Here is a 14,614-nt window from a genome sequence, read left to right on the forward strand (position 1 = left end):
AACAGCAACAAATAGCTCTCTGGATGTTAAAATTGTAAATGAGTGCATAGCAAATAAAAATAATCAGAAATCAGTGGAAAATGCAGTACAAAATGTCAGAGTAGAAAGAGCAAACTCTAACCTCAACAGTCATTAGAATGGCAAGCAGAAATGTAGAGCTCGCCTGAAACTGATCCTTAAGTGAAAGGGAGGAGGCATCACAGCTACTAAAAAGAGTGGGTTCAGATAAAAAAAAACTAATTAGAGCCACTGCAGCAAACTGAATATGAGCACTATGGAAAATATAAGCTGATTGAAGCAGTAGAAAATGGTACCAGTGAAACAGAAGTCAAACTTGGGAAATAAAGAAGCCCCTTTCCAAATCTAAAATCCTGTGATTCCATATGTCCTAGGGAAATTTCCCTCTTTTGTCACTAAGAGGATTCCTTTTCTGTATAACAAAAAGCTGTCTCATTCTTCTTTTGTTTATTAGTATGACTAAATTAGATTTCCTTAAATGTTCAACTATCACTACCTTCCTGAAATAAACTTCACTAATTAATTATTATTCTTTTGGATTCCGGCTGGATTCATTTCATTAATATGATTTGGAGATTTTGCATCTATATTTACAAATGAAGTTGGACCCTTTGGGGAAGGGATGTGTTTATTGTGTGTGCTAATTTCATTTAAATGGATTAGAATAGTTTTTCTTCACTAATCAGAGAAATAATTTAATAGCACAAAAATAGCTGTTTCTCAAAGATGCGAAACTCACTTGTAAATCTCTTTGGGCCCAGTGTTTATTGTTGCTGTTGTTGTTTTTCAGGGTTTGAGTGTGTGAATTTGGGGTGGGACAGTGCGAGGTAGAGTGAGGGGAGTTCTTTTACAACATTTTAAAGAACCCTAACAGCCTTTCAAATAATTTCCAAAGTTACAGAAGTTTCAAGTAACGAGTCCAGTTATTGGGGACGTCAAATGTAAAATAACAGAATGTGAAGATAAATAATACAAGGTAAAGACAAATAAACACCTGAGTCACGCAACACCTGCTTTTGTTTTCCTAGATCAGGAAGTGTGCTGCACCACTGGAATGAAATCTATTACTTTGTGGAACAGTTGGCTCATAAATTCATCAGGTGAGAAACACTATGCATTTTCTTCACTTGTAGTTCTCTGTCATGAGAAGTACTCAGTCCATGTTTGCTATTCTATTAATTACTGAATACTTCGGGGATGTTTTTTGACTAAGGTGGGCTCTCAGATCTTGGACCAGAGACTGTTTACTTTGTTTTCATCTTTGCCATGTTTTAGAGTAACATTTGGCTTTATGTTTTTGGGAGGAGCCAGATCTGGTTATGAGACCAAAAATATTTAGCATTCTCCCTTCTCTGTTGAATAGCCTATTCTTATTACCTTTAACATTTTTCTTGCACACTGCATCATGCAGCAGCAATTGGCACATTTTAGCTGGACTCACGTGTAGGGTGTACGGTGTGTAGGATGAACAATTCATCCCAGTTTGCCCAGAACTTTCCCAGTTTTAGCACTGAAAGTCTCACATCCTAAGGGGAACCCTCCTTAGTCCTGAGCAAAATGTGATAATTGGTCACTCTAGCTGTGTGTACTATCAGGTAGAATCCTCTGAGCATTTTCAACATCACTTTCCCAGGCAAGGCAATGCAGTTTTGAGCAAAGTCACTGCAAATATATCATGGGAGTCTTGGACTTAGTAGTAAGGAAGTGAGGTCACTTCACCCTGCTGTGTGCAGCCTCCAAGGGATAACACAACAGTAACAGCTTTCATAGAGTGCTTGAAGCAAGTTGTCAAAGTCTTTGGTAAAATTGGTCTGATCATCATAAATTCTAACACAGCTCCACTTCATGCTGATGGCCTCCATAGAGTCTTCCAGTTGATAGGCGTGACCATAAAGTTCTTCTTTGAGTAAGGTTCTTTGTCTCAGAATACAGGTTATGCTCTAAGTCCTGGGTGGTGACACGCATGTTCCCCTCAAATTCGGTTACTGACCTCAACACATACCTACCTGCCTAATTGGAGGGAAATGATTAGGAGGTGGCTTGTCTGTTATACCAAAAATTGGAAGCTACAGCAGGAAGCATCTAAACCCAGATGATTGGGAAAAAACAGATGCTGAGAGGACAGAAGGGAGAAAAAGTACAGGAAAAGGAGAGAAACAAATACATGGGTGGTATTAGAAAATATTTGAAAGGATCATAGAAACTAGGAATTAAAAGGAATGAGACTTTCCAGCCTATCCTAGGAGGCGTTGTGTAACTCTCTACTTGAATAGCTCTGGTGAAAACTCACTGCCTTTTGAGGCAAAAGTCCAATAGTTGGACAATTCCAGTTTTCATAAGTCTTTTTGTCATTAAGCCAAGATGTCCTTTCTTCACTCGCAGCCATTGGTCCTTTGGAGTCATATAAAGCAAGTCGGCCTCCACACCCTTCACAGTATCTGCTGTCTCTAATTTGCTCTTCTGGGCTTCTGTTCCCTCTGAAGTGGAGGAGTCTAGTGGAATAGGCTTTGAAGTCAGGCATATGTGAGTTTGAATCTAAGTTCCATTGTGCAACCATAGCAATTCACCAACCTTGGCTGAACCCTAGTTTATATAAGAGGCTTATAAGAGAAAATATGTGCGAGCCCACTAGTCCAGCACCTGGTTTAGAATGGGCACACATCTTTCTCAGTTCCCTTAGCAATCCCAGACTGTTCACTATCTTAGAATCTTAGAAAATCGTGGGCAGTGGCAAGGAAGGGGATTAAGAGAACCCTTAATCCAATTCCCTTGGTTTCTAGATGAAGAAACTGAGGACCAGGAAGGTTGACATAGCTTAATCCAGACAAGGCACCCTTCTCTGGTTGTCTCCGCTAACCCTACTTGGCCATGGAGCCCCTCAAAATGTGGAGCCAAGATCTTACCATCACCCAGACTCCACGAGGCAGAGGCTGGGCTGTAGTCTGTTGACAGTCACAGCCCGAGTGCCCATAACAGTGCCAGACACATAGTACATGCTCAGTCAGTATTTTTAAATAAGTGAATGAGTGGGCAATTTTCATTTATTTATTCATTTTAATAAAAAGTCTAAGGCAGTTGGGACTGCAGGGCGAAATTCATTCAATAACAGTGGCTGATGCCAGTCCAAGTACATCATTTCTAATCTCAGTGAGAGTTTTGACATTTTGAGTCCTTTTATTTATCTTTATTCTGACTCTCTGTCATTTTTCTAATAATGATTCTTATGCTTTGCTGTTTTCCTCAAGCCTTCAACCTACACCTCACACCCATCACTGTCAGCAAAGAACCTCACCTCCTACTTCACCAGGAATCCAGAGAGTAGTGGACATGAGTTCAAGTTCCAATCTATTCCTAAAAGATATATATATCTAGTCTCTGGGATCCAAGTATCCCTCCCGTGTAAGGCCAACCTCTCCATTTTTGTCTGATTTTATCCCATTGTCTACTCCAGGTCTTTGTTTCTGTCTTGTATTTTTCTCTACCTTTCCTCTGGCTCCTTCCCCACAGTCTACAAACATAAACTAATCTCTCCTGCCCCTTGTCCCAAAAAAAGCAATGACAGTGAATCTCTTGATCTTGTCTTACTATAGATGGGACCCTATTTCTCTACTAGTCTCTCACTCACTTTTCTTTAAAGACTGGCCGTCTCCATATCCTTACTTCTCATTCATTCCTTAACCCACTGCTATCTGGCCCTCCTCCCCACCCTTCACCTGCTTGCTCGCCAAGGTCTCACCAAGGGATGACCCAGAGAAAAAATCCAGGAGCACTTTGCAGCCCTTAGTCCACTGGATGCAGGGGTTTCATTGGATCCAGACTTATCCTTTCTTGAAACCCTTTCCTCCACTGGCTCTGGTTCTGCTTCCATCTCACTGGCCTCAGCCAGCCCTTCCCACACTGGTGTTGGTTTTGTATGTGGCTCACTTCCCTCCTCACTGCTGACACTCTCTCTGAACAACTTTGCCCACATCAGTACGCTGAGGACCTTCCAAATTATGCCTCTAGCCTAGACTTATATGCCATTTGCCTCTTGGAGACCTTTATTTTCCACATTTCAAATTTATTATTTCCAGAGCTGAACTTGATAGAAGGGAAGCAGTATATAATGTGGCACTTAGGAGCCCAAGCTCTAGAATTAAAACACTTCACTTCAAGCCCCAGGTATGCCAGTCTCCCACTGTGTAACCCTGAGGAAATTGTTTCATCTTTCAGGGCCTCAATTTCCTTTTGTGGAAAATAGGAACGATTAGTTTGATACGAACTGTCAGGATTAGTACCAATCTCATAAAATTGTTCAAGTATAATGAGATCATACGTGCAAATTGCTATTATCTCACACTTGGTAAGAACTCAGTAAGGTTGGCCACTATTATGTTATTATAATCCTTGTGATTGTTGTTGTTATCATTTAGGACATGGTGGCCTGCTGCCCCAGTGCTGGGGAAGTAGTCACAGGCAGCACGGGGTCATGGACAGAAAACTGAGGTCTGTTTTAGGGACCAATATTCAATGCACCACGTATTGCCTGAGCTCCTGTCGAATATTAAACACCACGTCAAGGGCTTCCAAAGGTACATCAGGCACATGGTAATAAATGCAGACTTTATCCGGGAGACAGTAGGAATTATCGGAAATTTTATAGCAGATAAGTGACAGGTTCTAATTTTTGTTTTAGGAAAATAATTCTGGGAGCAGTGTGAAGAGTGTATTGGAGCAAAGAACCTTCCTAGGCAAGACACCAGCTAGGAAATTGTAGTGGTCAGACGATTGAGGCCAGGATCCTAAGCTAAGATACAGGAAGTGAGGCAGGTTTGAGAAACACTTGGGGAACTGGAACATAAGGTTCAGAGCTTGATCAGGTGTGGGAGGTTATTGCATTGTGAAGAAATAGATTGATGTTATCACGGAAGAACAAGTTGGACACACAGAATGGCATTTCATTGCTGAATCCACTGCAGTCTGATGGTCCATCTTGCAGACTGAGAAACAAGTTCGTCCTCAGGTGAGAGTGCTTCTGTCTCCAGAGTATGACTCTTACATTGAGAATGCTCCTGAGCACTGCCATATAAAAACCATGCCAATTTATTCATTAATAATGAGAAATATAACTATCAAATGGAATAGATATTCTTATGACAAGTCAGCACATTCTCTCCTTATAGGATAATCTCCTTGAGAAGCAAAGGAGAAATTAAAAGTTGATGGTGATCCCACTTTCAGATCGAAGGGAGTTTGTTTTATGATGTTAATGACTGATGGCATCAAGCTGCAACTCATCATTAGAGAATACACCAGGCTACTGTGGAAACATCAAATTTTGTCTATCAGGATCCCCTTTTATAGACAACATACAGATTTGTCCCCTTGTTGGGACACACTTCAAAACACAGGGCAACAATGAAGTTTATCATTCTTACTCATAATCCACACTCACTGAGCAATGGTATCAGGTCAGAAGCAGCCTCCAGGAAGACCCAGCATGTCTTCTTTTTGACCCACACTTCAAGTCCTCTGCTGGCTAATCAATACCCGCAGCACCAGCCTTGGAGGCCCCCTGTGGGTTATGGGTCTTCAGCTCTGGCAGCCATGATAGAAAGGGAAGGACAGGGAGGGAGCCTGAAGGGAGTGGCATGCACAGTCTTATTGTCTGTCCTAATAGAGCTTCTTTTCCTTTCCAGCCCACAGTTGAGAATGTCCTTTATTGTCTTCTCCACCCGAGGAACAACCTTAATGAAACTGACAGAAGACAGGTAAGGATACTTCTTATCCCTGTTGTTAAAAAGTCCATCACTTCCTGAGTATCCCTAAGATTTGTGGTCTGGTGCCAGCCTTGACCTGTTGATCACTTAAATCTAATAGCTCCTTCTTTTACCCTAAATTTTTAATCTTACATATGGGCACATGGGTCCTGCTGCTAGTTTAATCTTCAGTTACTTTTGATAGAATTTCCTGATATTGGTGAAATTTTATAAATGATGAAATTACATTAAGATAAATCTCACATTTGATTGTTGACTTCATCTGCTAACTTGGAGCGAAATGTTGGCAAAAGATATTCTTGGGGGACTATATTTTCCTTTATTTAAATTGGACTTATTTTAGGTTAAGGTTTCAGAGATATAAGTGCACTGTGAGACAGGTAAGAGCTTGAAATATTTATTATTCATAGTTACCCAGGCACGGAGTAGAAAGGGAGGGCTTATGGTACCACAAAATAAAAGGAAATTTAAATCAAGTATAAAAGAATGTTGTTGACACAAAGAAGTAGTTAAACTAGGTAGACCCAGCTTAACAAAAATATTTTAGGTTTTGCCACATTTTACTTACATATGAAAACTAGCAATAACAGACTCATGTCATTTATTCGCAGTTAGGATGGTATACTAGAGAGTGGAGAGGATAGTTTACCCCCATTTATGAAATTGTACACTTTTTAAATAGTGAGATGGTCCACATGAGAGAAGCACCATGGGGAACACATGTGGGATTATTGGGAGCCTCACATATGGAAATGTTGGAAAAAGAAAAGGAAGAAGGGCCAGTACAGGGAGGGCAGGAAGACTTTATTCTCTAACATTCTTATAGAAATGAATTTAGGACTAACAAGATAGAGTAAAATTTTCTGGCTGAAGTCAGCAAACTTGAGCTAGTCCCTATTTTTTTTTCCACAGCTTTGTTCCCCATCTGTAACAAAAGGAGTACTCTGTACCATGTAGGAATTTTCAGATTCTGTTTCTCCTTCAACCTGATCTACTATGCATGCATTTCATTTGAGATGCACAAAAACCCCATTCAAAAAACAGGAGTTTCTGATCCCTTATTAACAGAAGGAGAAACTGAGGCCACATCACCTTCCCAAGAATAGCAAACAAAACCCAGACCAGACCCAGGCTCCACATTCTTTCCAGTTTACCTTGCTGCCTTCTGTTCAACAGAGAATCATAAAATCCAAGACCCTAGTGTGACTTGCCTTCAATACTGGCCAAGGATTTTAAGAAGCTCTGACAAAGTGTCTCTAGCCATCTCAAGACTCTTCATCTTGCTCAGTCTTTAGATGATGCCATCCTTTATGCAGAGATGTTTTTTGTTCCGCAATGGGGAGCTAAACACCCCTCTCATCTGTTCTTCACATCCTCCTACAACCCGAGGCTTCCTAGTACAGCTTCATGCTGGCTTACATGCCCATGCATAGGAGTTTGGCCAAGAGACCAGGTTCACACATCCCTTGCAGGTGCTTTGTGTGCTAATGCTCACAGCTTCTGGGAAGTTGACGGGGGGCAGAGGGGTCAGGGATTTATAAACACTATCAGAATGCCAAGTCTTCCAGACTCATTGTGGTTTGTTATGCTTGTTGAGATTAGTCATCCTCCAAATCTACTTGGAATCTAATTTTTGTGTAACTTAACATCACTACTGCTAGTTTCCTGTTCTGAAGAGAAAACAGAGGGTAGAGTCCCTGGTTTGCTGGAAGCAGCATTTCGTATGGGTCAAATGTGCATCAAACAACAGCCAAAAATGCCTTGCTGAAGGCTGTGTGGATTTCATGTGGTGACTGCTTGGCCTACGTCAGCTGGCAAAGCACAGCGTGGTTTATGGATACACCCCCAACCTCATCAGCCTATGGAAGAAATGTGGGCAAGATCTCTCTGAAACTCTTTCTCAGGAGACTGGCTAAAAGAATCAGGCTTTCAGATCTTCCAAGCTAGTACTGCTTCTGAAATATATGACTTGCAGTGTTTTAGTTGGTCACAGGAATTTATATTTTTCTATTTCACTTGATCTTCACACTATCCCTATAAAACAGTAAAGGGTCCATTAAGATACCTGTATAATACTTGAGGGACGTTATAGAATTAAGAAAAAATGTGTTCAAAAGCAAGACATGAATTGGCAAAGACTTTCATTTCAGCAAAAGGTTTTGGGTAAATCAAAAGAAATAATATCAAAGATATACAGTTGATCCTTGAACAACATTTTGAACGGAATGGGTCCAGTTATACACAGGTATTTTTCAACCAGATGCAGATCAAAAATATGGTATTCACGGGATGCAAAATCCACATATGTGGAGGGCTGACTTCTAGTATATGCAGGTTCTGCAGGGCTGTCTGCAAGACTTGAGTGCATGGATTTGGTATACTCAGGGATCATGAACCAATCCTCTGCCTATACCAAGGAATGACTGTATTTGCATTCACTTCTTGGGATCAAATAGACATAGGGTAAAGCTATAAGAATATGAAAAAATAGAATGGAAAATAAATATAATATGTTAAGATATAGTAAAGAAACTCCAATTAGAATAATAATGCCTATGATTTGTGTCTTTTTATCTGCAAAGCCCTTTATATATCATTTTTTATTTATCCTCATATAACCATTGTTACTCTATTTTCTAATGGGAAGGAACTATGCAGTCATTTGAATCATTGTTACATATGGAATGTATCGTTTTTCTCTGTTTTCACAGTTTCTTCTTTTTTAGTTCTTAGCAGTTTGATTATTTGTGTGGGTATGGTTTTCTTTCAGGGTGCCCTATTTTGACTTTGCAGAGCTTCTTGAATCTATAAACTTGTCTGTCACCATATCTGGGGAGTTTGCAGCTACTTGAGTTGGGGGCGGGGGAAATTCTGGACCTCATGGCAGTGTGGGTCATTTCTCTAGGTTTAAATTTTCCTCCCCAGTCCACCAGTTTTGTTTACTTTCCAGTCTATTTGGTTGCTTTTTTCTGTTGTAATCAGCAGATGATATAGGCAGTAGCAAGTATACTCTATCTTGGCTGCTGTTACTTCAGTTTTACAGATAAGGACACTGAGGCTCAAAAAGTTTAGGTAACCTGCCGAGGTCAAATAGCTAGTAATCTGCCGAACTAGTATTCTGATTCTGGTTTCTAAATTTGGTCCAACTCCTGTGCTTTGTATTGTATCATGTTGCTCTTCCGAGATTTCCTGGCTTCATCAGTTTAAATAGTTGATAGACTGTAACAAAGTTTGCAGGTCACTTCATTAGTATAATAGAGTGTACAATGTCAATTTAAGTACTATTAGAATAAAATGATGTTAACTACTGCCTATGAGTCCCTGGAAACTCCAAGGAGAGTCTTGTTCTTACATTAATTGAAATACTTCAAATGTATCATCATTTGGAAATAAGACTGTATCAAGGAAGTTCAACTATTCATTTAAAAAACTAGATGCTCAATTTAATCAAATGCAATTTTGCCTTCTGTTAAGATGGTGATATTTTTCTTTTAGCTACTAGTACAGTGAATGTCATAAAAAAACATTTTTAAATATTGGATTATTCTAGTATTTCTGTATACATTTGGTTATGATGTATTCTTTTAATGTATATCTGAATTCTGGTTTTTTAATATTATTTAGAAATTTAGCACCCCTGTTTATAATTGTAATTGGGCTGCCATTGTTCTTTTTATTACTACCTTTCCTTGTAGTATTTTTTATTCTTTTTTATTTAAATTGGTACTTCTTCTAGAATTTATTATGATGTAAGGTACAAGGTCAACGTCCAGTGTTTCTTTCCCCGATTGATTAGCCAGTTCTTCCCACACCATTGTGTAATAATCTTTTACCAACAACTTGAACAGTTAAACTCTTTGCTAGGCTTGGGTTTATTACTGGGTTTTCTATTCTGTTCTGTTTTTCTGTCTGTTACTATACTTGGATCACATTGTTTTAATTAGTTTTAACATCTGGAGGACCAATCTATCCTCACTTCTAATCTTGGGTGAAAATCTCCTTGGTCTTTACTGGATTTTTCCAACCACGTACATTTTAAATAATTTTTTATGTTCCCAGATATCCCTGGGATTTTCACTCGAACTGTGTGAAAAATACAGATTAACTCAGCAGCAAGGCACTGCATTTTTTTTTCTATACTTATTTTCTTATTTAGGGATATATCACGTCTCATTTATGTCCCTCAGTACGGTGTTGTTTTTTCCTTCAAATTAGTCTAATTGTCAACGTTTTTTTCCCAGGCATCTTAAGTCTTGCCTCCACTGTGAAAGAAATGCTTTGCTGTTGTATTCTCCAAACTGCCATTCTTCACTCTTGACTGGTGAACCTATAGTTTGTGATCCATGGGCTTCTATCAAACTCCATAAAATGATTTACAAAAATGTGCATGTCAGTGGGTTTTCTGTAGGAGAGAATATGCATGCAGCCCCCATCCTCATCCCCTGCCAAGAAAAAATCTTCAGAAATATTAGTTTTGGGGAAAACAATAGGTTTCCAACAGGTTTTTGGTAGATTTCTTTCTTTTATTTTTATTATTTTTATTTTTTTAAGAGGGGGTCTTGCTCTGTCACCCAGGTTGGAGTGCAGTGGTGTGATCTCCGCTCACTGCAACCCCCACCTCCCGAGTTCAAGTGATTCTCCTGCCTCAGCCTCCCTAGTAGCTGGGATTACAGGTGCACGTCGCCACACCAGGCTAATTTTTGCATTTTAGTGGAGATGGGGTTTCACCATGTTGGTCAGGCTGGTCTCGAACTCCTGACCTCAAATAATCTGCCCACCTTGGCCTTCCAAAGTGCTGGGATTACAGGTGTGAGCCACCACGCCCACCCTCTTATACTACCACTTTAATGAAACATTTTATTAGTTCTAATAGTTTTCTAATTAATTTTTAAGTAGTTTTCCAATAAGGTGATTGTAGTATCTGTGATTAATTCTATCCTTTTTTCTAATATTTATAGCTAGTATATCTTCCTGTGTATCTTCTTACATTCTAAAATTTTCAGACTTTAATTCCCAGTTCGGTTTTACAGTTATGCATTTTATTGGATGCTAACTTCATAAATTTTATCTACTTTGTTAAGGAAGGATTCTTCAAATGCAAGATTATTAACATTTTTTTATCTGAGATAGTTGTTATGTTAAATACCCTTTTGCTGTATCAAAATAGTTATATCTTTCTTTGTTTCCTTTGACCTCTCAGTGTAAAAATTTTAAATCAAAAGCTCTCCTAATGGGCCTGGCACAATGGCTCATACCTGTAATCTAATCAATATAAAATAATCTTTTTGTCACCTTTAGTGCTTTTGGCTTTATATCCTTTGCCCAAAATTAATATTATTAAACTTGAATTTTGTTTGAATTTCCTGCTATCTTTTTCATTCATTTATTTTTTACTTTTGTTGATTTTTGTGTAATTTTTCAATGATTTGAAAAGTATAATTTAATTTGCATCCTAGTAACAGTTGCCAATGAATTTTGCTTGCCTAGTGACAAGAATTGAATAAGTATCTACTGATTCTTCTTGCTGAATTTCTTTTAAGAAATTATTTGCATTGTATTCTATAAGCATATCAACAATAATTATTTAAACTTACTGTAAGATTTATTGATTTCATTGAGTATATATGAATACATTCACACATTCACACACATAATTCCTTTCCAGTACTTAAATTTTAATTATATATTTTTAATTCCTCAGTTTGCTGAGTCTTTTTTTTAGGTAAGATTTTCCTGAAGAATATGTGAATATTAAGACTTCTAAGTCACTATTTATATGGTAATTTTTTTGTATTCACCTCCAGGTAAATATTTCCATTGAATATAAAGTTCTTGTATCTTAACTATCTTTCCCCCTACGTTTTCTAAAGACACAGTCAACTTGCATGTATTAGAAAGGAGAGATACCAATTTAATATATCTCTCCTATATGGGTAGCCTGTTTTCTCTTCCTGGCTGCTTATAGAACTTTTCTCTTTATCATACATATTTTTTAAAATATCAGCAGAATATTTCCAGGTATAGTCCTTTCATTGATTTTGTACAGTACTTTGTATAGTACTTGAGCCATTCTATCTGAAGACTTAATACACTTTTTTTAGCTTAAAACATTTTTCTTCTGTGCCTCTTGTGATTAACATTTCTTCTGTCCTTTCGATTCTTGAATCTATCCAATATCTCTCTATATTCTAACTTTTTAATCTTTCTATTATTTTTCTTTGACATCTGAGAGAATGTTTCATTCAGGTCCTGTAATTATCAGTCTAAGTTGTTTATTTTGCTTTTTTTCTGTTTTCACAGTCACCCAGCTTACTTTTCACTGCTTCCATTGCATTTTTCAACTGATAATTAATATCTTTCATCCCTATGAATACTTTCCTGTTCCTAAATTTTTCCACCTGTGTATGACTTTGCTGTTGAAGGTATGTCTTCAACATAAATATAAATTAGAATTGGTTATATGTGCTCCCTTATTTTTTATATGACTTTATTTCAAAGGGGAATATTTTCTCAAATTGCTAAAACTGGTCCTCTTCTTCCCAACTGCTGAGACTTTTTCTGAGTGTAGTGACTTAAAAATGGAACCACATGGACTTTTCAGTACTGGGATTTGGGAAAAGTTCTGCAGCAGATCATGCAAGATCCTTGCTGAAAATGTTAGGAGCTCAGGCTAAGGAAAATGAGAACATTTATAAGTAGCATAATTTTATCTTAGGCAGAGTAGAAACCCAGCAGTCTTTCCAAGACAAAGAGGAAGCTGAAGCTAAAAGAAGATGGTCAGGTGTAGATGCTGGATCACTGTGTTGAGAACTAGCTTCCTTCACTTCCCTGCCATCCTCCAGGCTTTTCTTCTTGTGCTCTAGGGTCCCAGGATGGTGATCCTTCCCTCACTCTGACCTCAGCAGCTCCACATCATGCAGAAATTCGAAGTTTCTGGCATCCTTGCCTATTTTTCAGCAGTGAAGAAACATTTTCTCTACTATACCAGTTAGCTATTTCCACAGAAATTTGGAAAAAGAAGCAACAGTTAAAATATGCAGACCAAGATCATTATCTTCGACTGGAAATTTCACCTTTCTTCCAAACTTTGCAAGATTAAAAAACATAGCATAACAGAACAACTATGAGTCAAAAAATCATTATATCTTATCCAACCCACTGACCTCATTTTACTGCTGAGGAAAATGATTCCCAGAGAGACAGAATTTTTTGCTCAAATTCATTCATATACCCACTGGCAGCACCTTTTTTTTAACTCACAAAATTAAAAAGTTTAAACCCAGTGATTTTTCTATTACATTACAAAGCTACCCAGTACATACTGCCTCTGCATGTATTATTTTGTTTCTTGTCTGTGTAATATTCAAATGGAAGCCACCAATATGTGTATGTACATACATATGCGTATGTGTGTATATCTAAATATAATCTTTTATTAAGGGCTTGTTATATACCAGTAGCCTTGTATACTTTCCTCATCTATAATCAGAGAAAATAATAGTATCTACCTAATTTGGTAGTTTTGAGAATTGCATTTATTATATGTATTATCAAAGATGGGGATATCAAGGCGGAGAAAGCTCATGGCCATTGTAATATGAAAGTGTAGGAACCTGAATTTGAACTCAAAAAGCACGATCCCAATGTTCATATTCTTAATTACTATACTGTAGGATTTCCCATGATTTTACTATTATGTACAGTTTTAAACTTAAAACAAATCCAAGCATACGCAATTCATCACTCAAACCCTCTGACATCTTTAAGAAAACAGTTCCCCGAGGCAGCCTACACCCTCTACACATTTCATCTTCGTGGGCTTTCGGAAACTGGAGCTTGGAAATACTCCTCACAAAGAGGTAAAGAGGTAGCATCAGCATTTCACAGATGGGGGTAAGAGGTTGAGTATCTTACTTATTGCTTAAGGAGGTAGAATAGAAGCCAAGAACACTTGGCTGCAACTGCTGAGTAGAAACCAAGAGACCACACGTCTCTCTCCCTCTCAGTCATCCTTTGGTTTGGTTGAGAGTGTGGTTTTGCTATTAGTGTCACAGGGGAAAATGACATACTCTGAAGACATCACTTGATTCCTGGAGCAGAATGATTACAGGCTGCCATTACCAAGAGACATAGTTCTAAAGGCCTTTTCTAAATTTAAAAGCAACAAGGAGAAAGAGTCTTAAGATATTTAGTGCTTGAAAGAACTTGGATTCATTTCATTGTGAGGTACTGTTCTTTTAGTTGTGTGAGGGCTTGATGGCGAAATTAAGACAAATGGTGAGGGAGTGGGGCATTTGTTTATTCTCTTGTACTGTTGATTGGGAGATAATACTATGTGGTCTGAGTCCATAGACAAGTTCCTTACCTCTCTGTGCCTCTGTTTTTTTAATCTATAAAGTGAATACAATGATGATCCCCATTTCACAGAACTGTTGGAAGGGTTAACAATGCAGGCACATAGTAAGTGCTCAATCAACATTAGTTGTTGTTACTATTGTGGTTGTTGTTAGGGGTTTTTATAAACAAGCTAAGGAATGGCCCCAAATCATCCTGGACAAATCCCACTTCAAATCATCACAGTAGGCCCAACAGTAATTCAAACGGCGAGTCCCCAGCTCCCCTTGGCCCACACCCTTCTCTGAAGTTTTAATATTTGGCCAGTCTATCCCTATATAGAGGGATGCAGGTAGAAAATATTGCCTCAACATGAGGCCAGATGAAAATTATTGTTTCTTTTGTGTAATGGTTGTAGGGAGACTTCTTCCAGATAAGGGCGCACAGGCAATGTCTCTACAGAAGGTTTGTCTAAGGGCTCTGCATGTTTGTCTAAGGGCTCA

General features: G+C 38.3%; 1 protein-coding gene across 3 annotated transcripts in view; it reads left to right on the forward strand.

The window, feature by feature from the left end:
* ANTXR1 (ANTXR cell adhesion molecule 1) overlaps nt 1-14,614 on the forward strand; it is a 238,291-nt gene that overhangs the window by 25,953 nt on the left and 197,724 nt on the right. For all 3 annotated transcript variants that reach the window (XM_023224036.2, XM_023224037.2, XM_023224038.2), the window contains exons 2-3: nt 1,047-1,118; nt 5,697-5,768. In XM_023224036.2, coding sequence (XP_023079804.1) covers nt 1,047-1,118; nt 5,697-5,768 — 144 coding nt within the window. The remainder of the gene's footprint in view (nt 1-1,046; nt 1,119-5,696; nt 5,769-14,614) is intronic.

This window comes from Piliocolobus tephrosceles, chromosome 15 (assembly GCF_002776525.5).
Source record: "Piliocolobus tephrosceles isolate RC106 chromosome 15, ASM277652v3, whole genome shotgun sequence".
Classification (NCBI taxonomy): Eukaryota; Metazoa; Chordata; class Mammalia; order Primates; family Cercopithecidae; genus Piliocolobus; species Piliocolobus tephrosceles.